This window comes from Engystomops pustulosus, chromosome 5, assembly GCF_040894005.1.
Source record: "Engystomops pustulosus chromosome 5, aEngPut4.maternal, whole genome shotgun sequence".
Taxonomy (NCBI): Eukaryota; Metazoa; Chordata; class Amphibia; order Anura; family Leptodactylidae; genus Engystomops; species Engystomops pustulosus.
In genome coordinates this window covers 89,965,068-89,979,654 of record NC_092415.1, presented here as the reverse complement: position 1 = coordinate 89,979,654, position 14,587 = coordinate 89,965,068, and the positions used below count along the sequence as shown (strand labels likewise).

The window sequence follows — 14,587 nt, the reverse complement described above, 5'->3', positions numbered from 1 at the left end:
GCCAATAGCTCTGTGTACAGCAGTGCACGGTGCATGTGGAAGAGTAGGGCTCTTCAATACTGCAACTGCTCTATAAGGTCATGTAAGGATCATTAGAGACCTGTACTAAGTACTATCCTTCTGTAACATTACCTTCTATCAGGGCCATGAGCTGCTGCAGTAAAGGGACTAGAATATTTTTAGAATAACTTTTACATATGTGAAGAGAGTATAGCTCTGATGAACATGAAAACAAAACCGCATTTGCACCATTTCTTGTGGGTTTGGTTATTATGGCTTTCACTATGTGCCCCAAATGACATGTCACCTATGTTATTTGGGTCGGTGTGATCACAGGGATACTATATTTTATAGTTTTTACAATGTTTTCATACAGTTACAAAACTGTAAAACCTCCTGTACAAAAAAAAGTCTTCATTGTGCCATCTGTTGGTGCTAATAACTTACTAATAATCATACTTCAGTGTACGGTGTTGTGTGTTGTCATTTTTTGCTAGATGAGATTACTTTTTCAATGCTACCATTTTGAGGACTATATACGGCCTTTATAACATTTTTTATATGTATATAGCAAAATGGCAAAACTATTTTCTGTTATTGGGTTAAACACCGGGAATAACAGTTATTGATTTTTGATCAGACATTTTGGGACTATTTTATTTTGATTTTTACTGTTTATTTTTATATCCGTTCTAGGGAAAGGGGCGTGATTTTTAATTTTTATGTTTTTTGTTTGTTCTTTCTTTCAGACCCCCAAGCGTACTTGAACCATAGGTTGTCTGATTGATCCTACCAAATATGTACCTACCAATATATGGGGATTTTACTGACCATTTATTATTAACCCCTTAACGCTCTGCGCCGTAGCTCTACGGCGCAGAGGTATAAGGGATGTATGAAGAGGGCTCACGGGCTGAGTCCTCTTCATACAAGGGTGGGGGTTTTTGCATATTGCACAAAACCCCCACCGCTAATAACCGCGGTCGGTGCTTGCACCGATCGCGGCTATTAACCCCTTCAACGCCGCCGGCAAAGTCGCCGGCGGCGTTTAAAAGACGGCGGCGCGCGTGCGCCGCCATCTTTTTTTCGATCGCCACGCCCCCGAACGTCATCGGGGGGCGGCGATCGGTTGTCATGGTAGCCTCGTGTCTTCTTTTGACACGAGGCTATCTTGCAGCTGCAGATTCGTTACAATGAGCCAGAGGCTCATTGTAATGAATGTGCTGCAAAAATGCCATATATTGCAATACAGAAGTATTGCAGTATATGGTAGGAGCGATCTGACCATCTAGGGTTAATGTACCCTAGATGGTCTAAAAGATAGTGAAAAAAAAAATAAAAAAAAAAGTTTAAAAAATAAAAAAAATTAATAAAATATTAAAAGTTCAAATCACCCCCCTTTCCCTAGAACGGATATAAAACATAATAAACAGTAAAAATCACAAACATATTAGGTATCACCGCGTCCCAAAATGCCCGATCTATCAAAATATAAAAACGGTTACAGGCGGCGGTGACCTCCGAGGCGGGAAATGGCGCCCAAATGTCCGAAATGCGACTTTTACACCTTTTTACATAACATAAAAAATGAAATAAAAAATGATCAAAATGTCGCACAGATCTCAAAATGGTAGCAATGAAAACGTCGCCTCATTTCGCAAAAAATGACCCCTCACACATCTCTGTGCGCCAAAGTATGAAAAAGTTATTAGCGTCAGAAGATGGCAAAAAATTTTTTTTCTTTTTTGTACACATTCGTTTAATTTTTGAAAATGTATTAAAACACAATAAAACCTGTGTAAATTTGGTATCACCGCGATCGCACCGAACCAAAGAATAAAGTAGGCGTATTATTTGGAGCGAAGAGTGAAAGTCGTAAAAACTGAGCCCACAAGAACGTGACGCACGTGCGTTTTTTTTTCAATTTTTCCACATTTGGAATTTTTTTTCAGCTTCGCAGTACACGGCATGTTAAAATAAATAACATTACGGGAAAGGAAAATTTGTTACGCACAAAATAAGCCCTCACACAGGTCTGTACACGGAAAAATTAAAAAGTTATGGATTTTTGAAGTTGAAGAGCGAGAAATGAGCCGGAAAACCCTCCGTCCTTAAGGGGTTAATAAATAATAAATTAATAATATTTAATATTAATAAATGGCCAGAAAACACACAGTCTCGCGTCTTAGATAGAGACTGATGGGGAGCGACGATCTAAGCCAAGATGGTGACGCCTATGAACCACTGGCATTTTACCACCAACGGCGATCAAAGGGTTAACCCCCGTGATCAGTGCCAGCACCGATTGCAGGTGCTACTGGTGGCTGTTTGCTGCAATGTGCACTAGTTATGCAGCGCTAGTTACAGACAGCACTAGTTTTGGCCCAATCTGTACTTGTGTTGAACTATTTTTTAATTGAACTCCCTTCAACTGTGCTGCATATTTAAAAGTAGATTGAGACTAGAAGCAAATAAATGTGTCTACTCTAATAAGTGCCTTTAGTGTAATAAAACGGCAATACAGAGACATCTCCAGTGTTGAACCACCCCCAGATTGGCTTTTACCTACTAATTTTATTCTGAGTTTAAAACGATAAGATTGAGGTGCTATTAATTTCTGATAAAATTAGCCTCCATTTGTCTGTTTTAAGTACAGAACACTTGAGCTTTGTGGACAGGATTAGAATGGCTACAATACAGCTGCAGAGGGGTTGGAAGTGAGATCATTCCACTTTCTACAACTCTTTGTCTCTTTTTGTTAGATTATCCCTTAAGTGGGATTTTTTTTTCTAATTTATTGTTAGACTCTTTATTACAATCCAGTGTAACAAATAGAGTTTATTATTAGAAGTGCTGGAAATCGGTCTGTTTCGATAAAGATGACACTGAGAGAAATGGCAATGTGTTCCTTGGATAGCAGATTATATCATGCCTGTATGTAGGTCTGCGTGAAGGGTTTATCTGCTTTGGAAATCACTTTACATTTACTAATAATTGGTATCCCGTATACTGCCTGTCTTACAGAAAATTAACAGAACTTGGGCAATCCCAAAATCTTAAGTCTCACCGCCTTGTCAAGCTAGTTAGAATAGTGCCCTAAAACTAGTGCCACCTTTAGTTTCAAAGGTCCATCTAATTCTGGCACAATCCTCTGAGATATGTGCTTTTATCTCCTCTTTTCAGGTTATATTTGGGTGTGTATGGGGCTTTATCTCAACAGTTACTTTATATACACATAATATACATTAACATCTGGTTGCTTATTTTAGTGTAGGGTAAAGTCTTGATACTTCTTGCTTTACCTTATAGATTGACAGACTAGACTTTTTGTAATTCTTTCCATCATCTGTAACATATTTTTTGTGTTTTCGTACAGGAAAGAACTTGAAAACGTTAAAGGTAAATTATTTTATCTTTTCATATCTTAATTACTGCAATCCCATTTAATGAATGGTCCCGACCAGTGAACCATGCCAGTTGTATTCATGTAACAGATAAACTGGAGGCATGTTAGTTTTAGTCCTGTTTTTGGCAAAATTAAAACCGTGTTTATGCCTTGTCTGACATGTCTGTTTTGGTTAATGCCTGTATTCCCAGAGAAATAACAATTTTGGATCATCTTTGTTCCATTCCTAGCCATTTGGGTGTAATAGCTTGGGGCAGTGGCCTATACAGTCTGCTGCTGTCCAATCAGTGCTGCAAACGTCTACTTGGCTAATTACCTGTAAATGGCTAGAAGGCGCTGCACCACATAGTTATCAGAAAAGATGATATATATTGTAAAGGATATGTCAGTAGAGGTGACTGGTCATGTTCAAGAGAAAAATGACTGCTAATTTGTTTCACATTTGTGTACTGATTTGTTATAGGATATGTAGAATGTGTATTTCATGTGTCTTGGTTCATTTGGTAATGACTTGGTAGCAGGCAGCCTCTCCCTGCCATTATAGTGACCAATGGACCCCTCATGGGAGCATATCTGTGTCCGACTTGTGATCGGTGGGGGTCTCGGCACTGAGACTTCCACTGATCAGCAAGTTAGGCCCTATCCCATGGAGTGGTTAGAAGGAGAAGCCACTACACTTGCATTTCTGTATGATGTTCCAAATTTAAAATTATTCAATCAAGTTAAGAGTCAATATTCTCTCCCAAAGCAGATTTTTGTCCAATATTTTAAAATTTATATATACGGTCATTTTTTTCTGAATGCTGGACTTTTCTTTTGAGGTACATTTTAAGAAGCCACTGTACTTCCCTCTAAGCCAGTGGTGGGGAACCTATGGCATGGGTGCCAGAGGTGGCACTCAGAGCCATTTCTCTGGGCACTCAGGACAGAGTTCACCAAACAGGACCAAATCCACCAAATCTTCCTGCTGTCCCAGGCAACTTAAGAGATGCTGCTCTCAGCGCTACTTTAAAGCAACACTTCATTGGCTGTTTGGAACTGCAGGTAAAATTAGAAAGTGTGGACTGAATTGCAATATCTTTGCAGGTCCTCCTGCTAGACCCACCATTCTTCCTGTACAGACAGAGACCCTGGAGAGAAGAAACTATGATGGTCTGAATTTGCCCTCCTTCTTTCAACTGTATTGGTGGCTTTGGGGGGCCGATACGATTGAAAGATGTGGAAGAACAGGTTTCTATAAGTTACTGCTTAAAATGCCATGTTGGCACTTCACGGTAAAAATGTGGATTTTGGTTGTGTTTTGGGCACACAGTCTCTAAAAGGTTCACCATCACTGCTCTAAGCTTTTTTCTTCTAATATCCCCTTTAATTGCCTCCAGTTCTTCAGCTCTAACGTACCACAGGCAATTACAGTTTAATTATGAGAAATAACACTCTACCTCGAGAAGCTTCTGATTTGTTCAGGTCTGCTTGTCTCTTATAGCGGCATGTGTCTTTTCTTTCCTGTGGATTTTACTGGCCTATTGCACAATTTATTGTTCAAGCAGTCTGTCTTTGTGTCTTTTCTAGCATGTTGCAGATTAAATGAACACAATGCCCCAAAAGTTACCGTATTCGATTTGAATGGCACAAGGTTGTGAGCCACACATACAATATGTATACGTGCATAGTAATTGCTAGATGGAATGGATTTCAGGCTGTCCTCAGCCCATGATTTAATAAATATGGGATAAATACAGATCTGTTTACTACCAGCGTTCAGAATATATTGCTGTTTATATAACATATCCAAGAAAAGTCCTAAATATTAGATCGGTGATGGTCCAACACCCTAACACCCAATAGAGTAGCAACATATAGAGGTATAGCAAACGGGAGGGCACTCACCAGGCATATTTTCCTTTATTAGATAACCAAAACTTTACATACCAGGGGAGATGGAGTGATGCACGCAGTGCACTGGAAAAACCCTCCCCTGGTATGTAACGTTTTGGTTATCCAATAAAGGAAAATGTGCCTGAAGAAAAATCCGCCCCCCCCCCCCAAAAAAAAATTCTGTTGTATGTAAACCAGCGGATTGCACCACAATCCGATCGTGTGCAACACAATCCCAGCGTAAACATCAGATTGTGGCCGTTGCATATCAATGTAATACACCAGAGGGGGCATTATTATCCAAAAACCAATTCTGTTGAAAGGTTGGTGTCTGTTATCCCTGAACTGAAACTGAAGCTCCAAAAATCACACTGGTGTTCATAGGAAAAATGAAGAGGTTTTTTGCATTGACATTCATAACATTATTTATTTCCTCCGCAATGTACAACCTGTATAAAAAGGTTCACAAGAGAGGCAGACCATTTTATACACAACATTTTTTGTATCTAAATGAATAAATCCTATCAGAAACTCTTTTTGGTGAATGCTGTTCTTATACTTTTCGTTTCATTTGCATATTTACAACCACATATGGTTTCTTTTTTTTTGTGGTCCTGTGCAGCTGAGTGCCAATATAGAACCCAGGATAGGTGATTTTCTTGCTAACATATTAAACCCTGCATCCAATACAGGCAGTCCCCGGGTTACATACAAGATAGGGTCTGTAGGTTTGTTCTTAAGTTGAATTTGTATGTAAGTCGGAACTGTATATTTTATCATTGTAATCCCAGCCAGAACTTTTTTGGTGTTTTTGACAATTGGATTTTAAAAATGTTGGGTTGTCATAAGAATCAGGATTAACACTAAAGCTTAATTACAGACATATTTGATAGCTATTATAGCTGTTTACTGTAGCCTAGGCCTAAAGTACAATAAATTACCGATATCCAGAGGTCCGTTTGTAACTAGGGGTCGTATGTAAGTTGAGTGTTCTTAAGTAGGGGACCGCCTGTATATCTTTTAATTTATCTTCCTGTAACATGAGTATATATTTAGTTACTAGGCGAATATTCTTAAATTCCAAACTGTATGATGTAACCAAATAAGGTTTTTTCGATATAGACATATTAATTTATTTTTTTTCCTTCTTCAATATATGTAATTTCAAAAAAACATTTTTAATTTTATTATGAAAGCTTACATTATCAGAACAATTCCTCCTTGCTTTTAACATTTCCCCAGTAAGGGACGCCTTTTATTTATGCTTAGGATGACACAAGGTACCATAAAGAATAGTGTTCCCTGCCATTTGGGTTCTACACACTTTAGTCTGTATATTTTCTCCACTTGACCCTGTCCATTAATTAGAGCTATATTCAGAGTGGATAATTGGATAAAACGGTAGCGACATGAGGGCTCAGGAGACTGAGATGTGCACTCCAGAACCCTCACTTTGGCCTGCTGTAGCCACTAAAGGTTGACTTGGCCTTGTGTTTTGGATCGTTGTCGTGTTGGGATGTCCAAGTACGTCCCTTGAGAAGCTTCCTGGCTGATGAGTGCAAATTTGCCTCCAGTTTTTGCTGATAATGTGTTGCAATTATCTTTCCTTCAACTTTGACCAAGTTTCCTATGCCTTTGTAGCTCACACATTCTCCCATCATCAGTGGTCCACCACTGTTCTTTAGAGTAGGAATGGTGTTAAAGGCCTAGTTGACACCTCTACAAATGTAATGTTTATGGTTGTGGCCAAAAAGCTTGATTTTGGTCTCATTACTCCAAATTACCTTGTTTCAGAATTTTTAAGGCTTGTCTCTGTGCTGTTTGGCATATTGTAGGCGAGATACTTTGCAGGTCCGCAGTAATGGCTTTCTTCTGGCGACTTGTATGTGCATCCCATTTTTCTTCAAATGCTTTATACAGTTCAATTACCTTTTCCAGTAGATCCGTTGCTTTCCCCTAACTCGCACTCCAGAAACGTCAGTGGCTTGGTGAAAGATGCCAGAGTCTGTCTGTATTGCAAGTTGCTCAGCTTTAATGCACATACGCTGACAAGTGACTGGTGAGGATGTTACTGAACCTTTAGTAGCCATTCAAACTCATTTGTATCAACTTCTGTGCATGTTAACAGGCCAAAATCACTAGGGTATATGAACTTTTGATCATGGTCATTTAAATGTTTTTGGTTGTCATTATGAGTTAAGAGGAACATGGTATTGTGGTAAAAATGGCTTAACCCAACCATTAACCATGAGTGGGAAAAAAAAGTTTTTGTGTTATCATATAAGATGCCAAGAAAGCCAAAATTATGAAGGGGTAAACCATTGAGCACAACTATATCTAGTAAATGGTTTTTATAGAATCTCTTTCTTCCACTGGACACCTTTATTTTTAATACTTTGTTAAAAACTTAGCCTTATCTAGTTAATTCATACATTAATCATTCTAAAATTGTATTTTCCTATGTAAATGAGGCTGGTACATGGAGAGATAAAGTGATGTCACACTTATTACCCCTCCCCTCTCTACCCCCTGCTCATGTCTGTGTGTAATGTATAGTAAAGCATATAGTGTATAGGAGTAAAATTATGTCATGCTGTTACAACAACTGCTACAGGATGCAGTCATGTGTTTAGGACTATCTCATATACGCACATAAAGGCAGCCAGCCCCAGGAGTGTCACATCATTATACAGGCTGTCAGTCATGTGTATAGGAGTATCTCATACACACACACAGGCTGCAGGGGGCGGGGCTTGCCAGCACCAGGAGTGTCTGTGCTTCATACTCATGACTAAGTTGGACAGTTGTATATGATAATGAATCATTGGACCCTAAAGCAGGTCCTTTGCATACAGCTTTAGGACATGATTGTTTAAACCCTTTAAGGACGCAGGCATTTTGTAGCTTAAGGCTCAGCCCCAATTTTTGTATTTTAACTTGCGTTCCTTTATATGGTTATAACTTTTGAACACTGATCAAAGTGATTCTTCACTTTAGTGGTAAATGTTGGCTGATAAGTTTTGCGTTTATTTACAAAAAAAAAAAAATGCTGAATTTTTTTTAAAAATTGCCATTTTCGAATTTCGAAATCATTGCGTTTTCAGGCAGATAGATTTACCACCTAAATCAGATGCTGAATAACATTTCCCATATAACATTTCATAATTTTTGATATGTCTGGATAATTTATTTTGATGTCACGCGGCTTATAAATCGATTTTCCGTATTTTCAGAATTGACTATTTTGGGGATAAATAAATTTTACATATTTAACATCAAAATCCCCCTATATAATCAAACCATTTTCCAATCAACACCCCTTAAACTATCAGAAACAACTTTTGGGAAGATTGTTAACCCCTTGAGATCTTCATAGTAATTACATCAAAATGGAGGTGAAATTTACAATTTTGTCGGTTATACGATCATCCTAAAATTTTCACATTTTCAAAAGATAAAACTCACCTTACAATTTGTTCTGCAATTTCTCCAGAGTACAGAGACCCCCCCACATGCGGCCGTTACTTGTTTTATGGGGGCACAGTGAGGCGCAGGAGGGAAGGAGGGACCTGCAGCTGCCAGGATTTTAGTTTTTTCATTGGCCCCTTTTGTAGGCTATAAAGTTCTAGCTTTTTCGTTTTGGGGCCATGTGATGAGGCCTTTTTAGCGGGACGAGATGCTTTTTCCAGTGTTACAATTTTGGGGTTGGTATCCCTATTATTGAACTTTAGGAACTTTTTTTCTAAAAGGCAGGGGTAGAAAAGCATCAATTCTGTACTGTTTTTTTTGTTTTGTTTTTGTTTTTTTAATGTTCACCGTGTAGCCAAATTATCATGTTATCTTTATTCTATGTGTCAATACAATTACGTGGATACCAAACTTGAATATTTTTTCTTAAGTTTTACTTAATTTGCCAAATAAAACCCTAATTTGGGGAAAAAACTATCATTTTTGCATAGCCGTCTTCCAAGTGGCATAACCTTTTTACTTTTTTGGCTATTGAGCTGGTTGATGACTTGTTTTTTGCAGGACATGTGGTACTTTGCAAAAGTATTATTCAGTAGTACATATGGGTTTTTTTGCTCACTTTTATTGCATTAATGTGGGATTCAATAGGTAAAAATCATAATTTTTGGCGGGTTTTTAACGGCGTTCATAGTGCGGCTTCAATAATTATTTACTGTTATTCTACGGGTTTTTACGGACGTGGTGATACTATTTATGTGGGGTTTGTGTTATGATTTAGACTTTTTTGTGTTTATGTCTCTATATATGTCATGGGGATTATGGGCATTTTTATTGATTTATTGCTTTATTTTTTTTATTGAATCAGACATCGGGGCTGCCAGAGAAACGATTGGCAAACACCCACCCCCCAAAGGCAGGTTAAATGCTGCGGTTGTGCTGACCATGGCTTTTAACAGATTAAACCATCCTCGGTTGTAGCCCACTCCGACCGCGGGTGTTACAAAGCCAGCACCCCGTGTATTCTGATGCCGGTTCGGCTCAGATCTCTTATATTGGACGCAGAGCTTTAAGGGGTTAACTTTACAGGAATGTAGAGGGACGATGAAGGGATAGGGGCAATGCTTTCTAATGGCAGTTTATAAAAATATATATTCGGCTGGTTAATTTGCCTTACAGGTTCTCTTTAATATTTAGCCTATATAGACAAGCATGCATAAAAATATACTGTAGATATGTGTGTACATAGTGTAAAGGGGAATCATTTTGGGCATAATGACTGCTTGAATGCATGAGGCGGCTCCCTGCTTCTGTGACTAGTTAAAGACTAGAGCTAAATCAAGTATCAGCGAATTCGAGGACAACCTACTCATAACTTTCAACCATCCCGTATCCAGTGGGATAATCCCGGATCCTTCCGTTGTCCCGCCCGGCAGATGGTACGACCCAGGACCTCTATGAACCTCTATGGTGATACAGAGAGTAATCGGCTCTCTGCATCACTGCTGGGTCTCTGCCATGTCTGTACACAGCAGAGCCTGGCAAGCGCAGTGACATCATCACAGCGCACCTGCCACCCACTGCTGTAGTACAGACACAGTGGATGAACAGTCAAATGCGGCAGTGGGGGAACAAGGAAAGGTACAGATTATTTTTATTGAACAAAAGAGGGGCCACAAGACTGCGAGCAGAGATGAGGGACAATACGAAAAGGAACAGAACATGCGGGGCACAATAAAAGGGGATTAGATAAGGGGCATAACAAGGAAGGTGAGCAGAGAAATGGAAACCAAGGAAAGCAGAGGGGGGGGGGAATGGGGCATTGTACAAGGTGAGAATATTTGGTGTAAGAGCTATTATTCTAGGTATTATACTATGTGGGCATACTAAGGGGTGGGATAAGAGTCTGTACAAGGGATGTGGTTTATGATGAAAAATAAACTTGTGAAGCGCTGTGGGCACCACTCTTTTTGTCCCTCTTTCTTCAACTTGGGAGGTTGGGTGCTATGGATATTGTGTCTGCAACTACTTTCTCGTGGCAATCGTTCATCATTTGTTCTTCACGTCTGCAAAAAAAAAAAAGATAGCAATTTACATTAATGAGGCTATGTGCACATGACCCTTACTGAGGCAATGATCTGGCCACACCAGGTCGCGGTGCAGGGAGCGCACTGTGTTTTACCACACCTTGACATGGAAGCCTATTTTCTGCCAGATTGTGGCCGCTCTGCTTTCTATGCAGAGGAGAGAGGTGGCGAGTGTTCCTATGGATGTTGTTTTGATAAAGACCATTTAATGTGGTTTTCCAGCAGCATAAAACATAATCAAAGAGGTAAATTGGGTTTGGGCCCTCTTACATCTCATGACTTGAGGGGGTATTTTCATGTATCGTTTGATGCTATTGTTTGTACGAGTGTAATAAAAAGTTATATCATTTCCCAATATACTTTCTGTATCTATTCTTTACTGCTTTCTAGATCTCTGCTTGCTGTCCTTTTATAGAAAGCTTCCATCTTTCCTTTCAATGGATAGAATTCTGACCATAATCACACAGGAGCACAGCTCGTTAGTATCACAGAGAGTAATAAGAGCTGTGTGATGTAACGAGCCATGCACCTGTGTGACCATATCAGTTTTCTGTCCACTGAAAGGAAAGATAGAAGCTGTCTATAAAAGAACAGCAAGCAGAGATCTAGGAAACTGTGAAGAATAGACACAGAAAGTATATTGGAAAATTGGATAACATTTTATCATACAAACAATAACATTAATTTTATGAAATGGGAATACCCCTTTAAGTACAAAGATAATGATTAGTCCTGAAGGCGGGTAATTGGTGGAAATTTGTTCTTCTGTGCAATAAACGGTAAGCAAATTTGATAGTTTCTCAGGATATGTAGAATAAGCAGTTTTTGTGTTTCTATATCCTCTGGCAATTGCTAATGACCACCCTGGCCGTAAATATGGGCAGGAATTGGGCCTGCTCTATATTTTGCGGAACGGGCAGTCATTTTGGCTACAGTGCGGTGCATCTTGCTATGAGCGAGCCCAGCAGAAAATAATGCAGCAGAGATTTGGCCACAAAAAAAGGAGGCTAGCTCATTCCCAACATTACATGGTTGTTTGCATGAGGCCTAGGGCATACAAAATCCAGTCTACATTCTATGTTAAAAACCTGCAGCAGAAACTGAGCAGTTAATTACTGCTCTGGTATTACAACTTAGTATCATAGTATATAAGGCTGAAAAAAGACACAAGTCCATCAAGTCCAACCTTTAAGAATTAAATAAATGTTTTATCCCCATAACCCGTGATATTTTTTCTCTTCAGAAAGGCATCCAGGCCTCTCTTGAACATGTACATAGAGTCCGCCATAACAACCTCCTACGGCAGAGAGTTCCATAGTCTCACTGCTCTTACAGTAAAGAACCTTTGTCTATGGTGATGGTAGAATCGCCTCTCCTCTAGGCGTAGAGGATGCCCCCTTGTCCTGGTCACAGGCCGAGGTATAAAAAGATCTTTGGAGAGATCCTTGTACTGTCCGTTCAGGTATTTGTACATTGTAATGAGGTCTCCCCTCAGTCGTCTTTTTTCTAAACTGAATAATCCCAAATTTTGTAATCTGTCAGTGTATTCTAATCCCCCCATTCCCCTAATAATCCTGGTTGCTCTCCTCTGCACCCGTTCCAGCTCTACTATATCCTTTTTATACACTGGTGCCCAAAACTGTACACAATATTCCATGTGTGGTCTGACCAGGGATTTGTATAAGAGCAACACTATGTCTTTATCATGAGAATCTATTCCTCTCTTGATACATCCCATAATTTTATTTGCTTTAGCAGCAGCCGCCTGGCTCTGGTACCTAAAATTAAGTTTACCATCCACCAATACCCCCAAGTCCTTTTCAGCTCCAGTTTTACCAAGTAATTGACTGTTTAGAACATAATTATACTTTTTGTTTCCCTGGCCCAAGTGCATAACTTTACATTTATCTACATTAAACCTCATCAATCATTTCTCTGCCCACTCCTCAAGCTTCCACAAATCCCTCTGTAATGTTAAACTATCTACCTCAGTATTTATTACTTTACACAGCTTAGTATCATCTGCAAATATTGAAACTTGACTGTGAAAACCCAGTACAAGGTCATTAATAAAAATATTAAAAAGAAGTGGCCCCAATACTGACCCCTGTGGCACTCCACTGGTAACGTCAACCCAATCTGAGAATGTGCCATTAATGACGACCCTCTGTTTTCTATCACTAAGCCAATTACTTACCTAAATACACAGATTTTCCCCTATTCCCAACCTTTTATGTGGCACAGTGTCAAATGCCTTTGAAAAGTCCAGATATACAACATCCACAGCGTCCCCCAGATCCAGTCTTGAACTTACTTCCTCGTAGAAACCAATCAGATTAGTCTGACAGGACCGATCTCTCATAAACCCATGCTGACGCTGGGTTATAAGGTTGTGCACAGTGAGATACTCCAGGATAGCATCTCTAACAAACCCCTTAAATATTTTCCCCACCACAGAAGTTAGACTCACGGGTCTCCAGGCAGCCATGTTATAGCAGAACATGTCAGGTACTTGTGTAACTTGAACATATGATCCAGAACTCCTTCAGCCCCTCCATATACGGAACCGGCACGGTACCCACCTTGTTCTAAAAGGTATCAGTCATGAATAAACAATTCGATGGTCCAGCCAAATTCCAAATATTGTCGATCTTTATTTCATTAAAATCTTTGAATCCACAGTGTATTTCCTTCTCCCACCAACGCGTTTCAAACGGTCACGCCGTTCTTAGTCATGGTCTAAGAACGGCTTGTGTATCTGATGTCTGTGTCAAACATGTATATGGGAGGATGTTGCATGTCAGCAGATGCAGCACACATACTAACTATGCATTACTATACATTACACACAGACATGAGCAGGGGGAGGAGAGGGGATGGGTAACATCACTGCCTCTGACCATGTGACCAGCCTCATTTACATAATAAAGAATAGATGATTTTATAATGATTAATGTATGAAATAACTATATAAAGGCTGGGATGGGATCCTTGTGACTTGCTCCAACAGGTAGTAGTAACAGAAATAGTGACACAGACCTGATGACAGGTGTCCTTTAATGCCGATTTTGTCAACCGTTGTTAAAACTGATCTTACCATGCGTTTCTCTCCAGCAACGTGCACCTTCTGGCATCCGTTTTTCACACATTTTCATGAATTGTATTTGGGTTGAACAGCGACAAATGGTTCAGACTAGGAGATGCTCTACTTAACAGAACACACACACAGTCCATTAAAATAATGGCTATGGTCACTGATCTATTAACCCCTTAGCGCTCCGCGCCGTAGCTGTACTGCGCAGCTTCCCACTATTGGCGCTCAGCGCAGTACAGCTACTGCGCGAGCCCATACTATTTTAGAATTGTCACCACGTCGCGAGACTTGGTGACATCGGGACGAGATTTGGGTGACAGAGGCAGGAGGAGTTCCTGTCTCCGTCACCCAACCAATCAAATCGGTCCCGCCCGCCGATCGCCGTGATTGGCCAGTCAAACCTGACTGGCCAATTACAGCGATTTTAGGCTAAAAAAAAAACGTGGTTTTAGCCCTTTCCTCTTCCTCCAGCGGCACCATTTTGGTTTGGTATCGCTGGAGAGAGGAAAGAGCGTTACTGTGTGCACCAAAATACACTTTTACACTATAAATAGTGTTCTGATCCTTATATGATCCCTATTGTTCCCTACAAATCCCTATCCCTATCTGTTTTTTCCTGTGTGTTCCCTGTGTGATCGCCTTGTGTGATCCCACGTGTCT

At 39.8% G+C, this 14,587-nt stretch overlaps 1 protein-coding gene across 4 annotated transcripts in view; it reads left to right on the top strand.

Annotated features, from left to right (window-relative positions):
• The window catches only part of DTNBP1 (dystrobrevin binding protein 1), a 75,506-nt gene that overhangs the window by 23,217 nt on the left and 37,702 nt on the right, over positions 1-14,587 (top strand). For all 4 annotated transcript variants that reach the window (XM_072152636.1, XM_072152635.1, XM_072152638.1 and 1 more), the window contains exon 7: positions 3,377-3,399. In XM_072152636.1, coding sequence (XP_072008737.1) covers positions 3,377-3,399 — 23 coding nt within the window. The remainder of the gene's footprint in view (positions 1-3,376; positions 3,400-14,587) is intronic.